Source organism: Ranitomeya variabilis, chromosome 4 (genome assembly GCF_051348905.1).
Source record: "Ranitomeya variabilis isolate aRanVar5 chromosome 4, aRanVar5.hap1, whole genome shotgun sequence".
In the NCBI taxonomy this organism is placed as follows: Eukaryota; Metazoa; Chordata; class Amphibia; order Anura; family Dendrobatidae; genus Ranitomeya; species Ranitomeya variabilis.
The window spans coordinates 711,344,207-711,349,915 of NC_135235.1; the positions used below are offsets into that span (position 1 = coordinate 711,344,207).

General features: G+C 44.1%; 1 protein-coding gene across 1 annotated transcript; it reads right to left on the reverse strand.

The window, feature by feature from the left end:
• Positions 1-1,744: 1,744 nt before the first annotated feature.
• LOC143766541 (uncharacterized) lies at positions 1,745-4,689 on the reverse strand. Its single transcript, XM_077254308.1, has 5 exons — positions 4,554-4,689; positions 4,400-4,474; positions 4,075-4,270; positions 3,750-3,911; positions 1,745-2,889 (listed from the first exon to the last, which is right to left on the reverse strand). Exons 3-5 carry the CDS (start codon positions 4,145-4,147, stop codon positions 2,672-2,674), a joined length of 453 nt encoding a protein of 150 aa, XP_077110423.1. The 5' UTR covers positions 4,148-4,270; positions 4,400-4,474; positions 4,554-4,689; the 3' UTR covers positions 1,745-2,671.
• Positions 4,690-5,709: the final 1,020 nt, after the last annotated feature.

Below are 5,709 nucleotides of genomic sequence, written 5' to 3' on the forward strand. Positions count from 1 at the left end.
CTTTCCGGAATTGTTGCCGACACATGCCGCGCTTTGTGGGACAATCTCCGTGATTAATTTTTACCCCTCCCTACTACTGAATTATGGGAGGCCAACGCCAAAAAATTTGAACAAGTTTGTTCTTTCCCGAACTGCATTGGAGCTGTGGATGGGAAGCACATTAGGATTACAAAGCCTGCAAGAACTGGATCTCAGTTCTTTAATTACAAAAAATACTTCTCCACAGTGCTCATGGCAATTGCAGGTGCGGACTGCAGGTTTATCGCCGTGGACATTGGAGCGTTTGGCTGGACAAATGACTCGCAGACATTTAAAGAGTCAGATATGGGCCGAAGGTTATATGGGAACAATTTTAATTTCCCCCAGCCACGACCTCTTTCCAACACCGAAGGCCCAGCAATGCCATTTGTTGTGGTTGGGGATGAGGCATTTCAAATGTGTGCCAACCTACTGAAACCCTACTCCAGTCGGGGCTTGGACTACACCAAAAGTGTTTTTAATTATAGACTGTCCAGGGCCAGAAGAACTGTGGAGTGCGCCTTTGGGATCCTGGTCTCCAAATGGCGTATTTTAGGATCCGCCATTAATCTGAAAATTGAGACAGTGGATGAGGTGGTGAAGGTTTGTGTGTTTCTCCACAATTATATTATTGCTAAAGAGAGACTGAACGTGGAACTAGATGAACCCATATCAAACCCATTGCCCGATTACCAAGATCATCCTCTGAGGACAACTGTTGAAATTGGGCAGATGAGGGATCGATTTGCTTCCTATTTTGTTTCTGATGTTGGCCGTGTGTCATGGCAAGATCAAATGGTGTAGTGTTTATATTTAAGTTATACTTTATCCTGCTTTTAACTTACAATAAATTTATTGTGCTTAAAATCAAAGAAAATACTGACATTTAAAGATTTTAACACTATTGTGTCCATTAAATGTAACTAGGTGCCTAATGTAATGTTCTTTCAATTTTGTAATGTTCCTAGATTTTGTACTGTGTTGTGTTTTGAATAAACGTACTTTATTGTGCCTTTCCTTTATAAAAACTGCTTTTTTTAAAAAATGTTGTTTTCAATAAAAAAAATTTAAAACTATTCAAATGTCCATTTTAGTACCAACTGTGTGTACCACAAAAAATGTACTCAGGTGATCACCAGTTCCCAAATAGACTCTGCCAAACCACCCCACTTATGTTCACATAGCCGTGTGTTCCATAGTTGAGTGAACATGATCGGCTCCCTCCTTGTCAAGCTATGAAGCTTGCAGACTAGTTGCATATGGAACCCGGCTTCATGTAGCGCGCTGGCTGAAGCAGTTTTCAGCCGTTGCAGCTGCATGTGCCGCGGCTGTGTGACAGGCTCTACACATGCATGGCGAGGCCAACAAATAGGCCTGGGTTGTGCATGTGTTCTGCCTGTCACACAGCCTCGGAACATGCGGTTGCGGTGGAGGAAAAATGCAGATCATAGTCCGCACTCCAGGAAGCCGGGTTCCATATGCTAGTAGTCGGTAAGTGTTATAGCTTGCCAAGGAGGGAGCCGATCATGTTCGCTCAACTCTAGTGAGTTAACACTATTGTACTCAGGATGCTGGAAAACATCCTGAGTCAAATAGTGGCGACACTTGGCCACGTGACCATTGCTACCACCTCACCTGACCCATTACCTTAAAGTATGTTTAAAAATTGTAATATTTTTTTGTAATCCTCTTTGTGTTTGTAACACCTCATAGTACAATGAGAGACACGAAAAAAAAGGAGATTAAAAAATTGATAAAATAGTGTCTGACATTGCAGATATGAGGTGTGAAAAACAAAAGATTTGTGTACACGGCGCACGGTGTGAGTTGCCGGCAACTAATTTTAGAACAATAGAAAGAAATTGAGTTTGCAACATAACATTTTTATTGGGGGAAACAAAAAAAGGGGGAAAGATTCTTAAGGGGTATCTACGTCGGCAATTAAGGGCGACTGATATCCACCGGTTTGGGAGTGGGTGGAGGAGGAGGAAGAGGAACCGTACTCAAGAATGCTGGACGGTATCTCAGACCACCCTGTGGCCGACGGTGGTGAGATTGCCAAAGCAGGAGGGGAGGGAGGAGGCACGACCAGTCGACGAGTGACTGTTGACTGGCTCTGGCTACTCCTGCTCCAGCTTGACCCCGGCCGAGAGCTCGGTGTGGGTATTGGAGCAGCCGCCGCCGTAGCTGTCCGGGTTTTTCGTTTTTTCCTCTCTCACTCTGGGTGTTCCTCTGCATGCCGTCTTCTGGAACTTGATGGCCTGGCAGGAGCAGGGCTCGGTGCGATGGTGTCGGTGGCAGCATCCCTCAGCACCCGGACCTCAGTAGAGTTGCTGTGCAGCAGGACTAGGAGTCATGCTTGCCAGCGTTGGTACAACTGGCATTGTAGTCGCTGACTGCATGATGCTAGCCTGCTGCAGAGCACTCACATAGGCGTTGTTGCAGGCCTGCATCACCGAAATCTGTAGTTCCGGTGTAAGGTGTTCCACCATACCCTTAGCAATGGCACTAAAAAAATGTTTCGCCGGCTTCATGAGCTAGGATTCCATTGATTCAAGGCGCCGGTCGATATTGGACAGAGCAGTGTCCATCCTATCTCCCAGCACCTTGAAACAATTATGGAAAACCATGCCCAAATGAAAATATTCGGGCATTAGCGGCCTGTCCGAGGACCGCTGATGCTGTCGGGAATACCCGAAAGAAGGAGCACCTGAGGCCTCGGCCAGGGGAACACCAGATGGACCGGCTGCCGGTTCTCCAGATGGTGGTGCATGCCTGCTCTCGCTGTGGGATGGCTGTGACTGCTCAGATGGCGATTCATGAAGGACCGCTCCAGATGGCCGAACAGGTTCGAGGGTGCTGCTGTGTGTTCTGTAAAAACATAAGGAAAACATTAGTATACAAAATATAACATTTCACATTCGCCATCTCCTGTGTAATATAAAGTTAACATTACATCACACAACACTATAAAATAATTTAACATAATTGTAAAGGGTCACTTCCGTCTGTCAGTCTGTCTGTCATTCACTCACGGTTATTCATTCGCTGATTGTTCTCGCCAGCTGCCTGTCATGGCTGACGCGACCAATCAGCGACGGGCACAGTCCTGAATAAAATGGCCGCTCCTTACTCCCTGCAGTCAATGCCTGTTGCCCGCATACTCCCCTCTGTCATCGCTAAACACAGGCCGGCGGTAACGCACCGCGTTATGCTGCGGGTTAAGCAATCCGTTGCCGCCGTTAAACCTTGGTGTCACCAACTTTTTACTATTGACGCTGCCTATGCCGCATCAATATTAAAAAAAATTTAACAATTTTGATTTTAGAAAATACCATGCTATACTCACCCTCCGTAGCCGTTTGCGATGGCCACCATCGTTTAGGCTTATCGCCGGACTGGCCATGACGTCACGGTCATGTGACCGAGACGTCATCACAGGTCCTGTGATCAGACAAACTCTGGGAACGGAAACTGCCGTGAACTAGAAGGTCTCCCGTGGAATTTTTTTTTTTTTTTTTTAACTGTGACAAACCTGGATGGGCATTATACTACGCCACTATGAAATATTGTACGTGGCTGGGCAATATACTATGTGGCTCTGTGCTGTATACTACGTCACTGGACTATACTAAATGGCTGGGCAATATACTACGTGGCTGGCCAATATACTACGTGAACATGCATGTTGTACAATACCCGATGTGTTGGAATAGGTACTAAATACTTACTCTCGTGGCCAAGGATCGGTCTCAGGAACTGTAGAAGTCGTGTGTACTTATACGTTGATGTCCTTGCCGCAGCAGCACCACTTCGAGCCTGTTCCTCCTCCTTCCGCAGGCCCCGATTGAAACGGTCCTTCATGGAACGCCATCTTGTCTTCAATTTTTTGACTGTGAAAAAGCCAGAAAAAAAAAAAAAAAGGTTACAGACTGAACATTTTAAAATGATAACACAACCGTGTGCGATGCAACAAACTTGCAGGAGTTGATCACATCACACATGGTTGTGTTATCCTGGCCTGATAGGTCAGAGCGGCGTTTCAGCAATACTTACCAAAGTTAGCTTTGTCCGTGGATGAAGCACTGTCAAAGCCATCCCACAGCGATTTGGCCACCTCAGCCCACATACGCCTCAACACGACCTAGTCCGCGTGTCGGGGGTCATGGCTGTCCCACAACGGGCCTCGCTCTTGGATACAGGTGACCATGAGATCAACGTCAATCCCCTCATCTTGGTCCCGTTGTGAAACCTAGAATAATTGAAAAACATTAATGTTTTCAAGCTACATAAAAATAGCTACCCCCCCTCCCCCCCCAAAAAAAAAATGAAATAAAAAAAAAAAAAACATTCCTAATGTTGTTTGAAAAAATATACTTACTCGCCGTCTTGCCACCACAGCTTGGCCCCGAGGTCACTGCTCCTGCTGGGTCGCTTCCTCCTCACTTGAAGAAGCCTGGAAAATATTTTTTTAAAAATTAGTGACACGTGTACAAATACAACGAATAGTAAGCGACAGTAGATCATGTACTCACCGAACTCCCCTGCGGCGTTGTGTGGCTTGAGTCTGTGGCCATTACCACGATAAATTCTGCAAGGAAAAATTAAAAAAATTATTACATTGACAGAATGCCCAATACACAGCCACATAGAAGAAAATATCAAAAATACCATACATAACATTACGACCACAACGGACAGTGCACCCATAGGACAATGCCAACTGAACAAGTGCTGAGCAAACCACACCGCCATATATTAAAATAAAAATCAATGGCAGAGACGACACAATGCCAGAGTATAGCAAAAGCAGAATACAACAGTCCCAGAAAAGATAACAAAACAAATAATAAGCAACTGCCCCCTATGTACAAATAAAAAAAAGACGCATATACCTTTTTTTAAAAAATAAATAATTTTTTTTCAGAAAGGGCCAAGAAAAGGCAATCCATTATAAACCGCCATACTTTACAATAAAAAACAACAAGACAGGAGCCAAGAAAAAGCCATACGGTTACATATAACCCAGAAATAGAAACCAGAATTACAACCCCAGAAACCATAAACCACATAACCCCGGAAACAGAATAAAAAAAAAAACATAAAAAAAACCACAGTGGAACCACCGCATGCAATTACAGAACAACCCAAAAAGCGAACCCCCCCCCCAAAAAAAAAGGGAAAAGAAAAGTCAATCCTGGATAAACCGCCATACTTTACAATAAAACCAACAAGGCCGGAGACAATGAAACGCCATCATAACGCCAGAAATACATCACAACCAGATAATAAAAAAACACCAATTTCCATTAAACAACCACAGTATAGCCGGATTAAAGTGCAGAACAAACATTAAATTAAACATCCACAAATTGCAATAAAAAAATTTTAAAAGATAAAACACATAAAAAAGAAAATGCGCAGATACATTCTATACTTAGATCTCTTGAAAGCAGATCTGAGAGAGAGCTTGTCTTGTGTGTGTCCTATGCTGCAGGCAATTGACAAACCAAGAAAAAAACTTTATCTATATATATATGGGTTGTTTTGTCACTGTCTAGACGCTTATCTTGTTATTTTATTAAACGACGCATGCGTCACACAACGCTCTGCGACGCACGCACTTGCGCCCTCTGCGTTCTCAATTGACTTAAATGGGGTTTTTAACGCATTGGCGACGCGTTTTTTTTT

Coding starts and splice junctions, on each gene's coding strand:
- LOC143766541 (XM_077254308.1), bottom strand. CDS start 4,147: ATGTGGGCTGAGGTGGCCAAATCGCTGTGGGATGGCTTTGACAGTGCT. Junction 3,912..4,074: donor CACGGACAAAGCTAACTTTG/GTAAGTATTGCT, acceptor GCTTTTTCACAG/TCAAAAAATTGAAGACAAGA. Junction 2,890..3,749: donor ACCGATCCTTGGCCACGAGA/GTAAGTATTTAG, acceptor ATGTTTTTACAG/AACACACAGCAGCACCCTCG.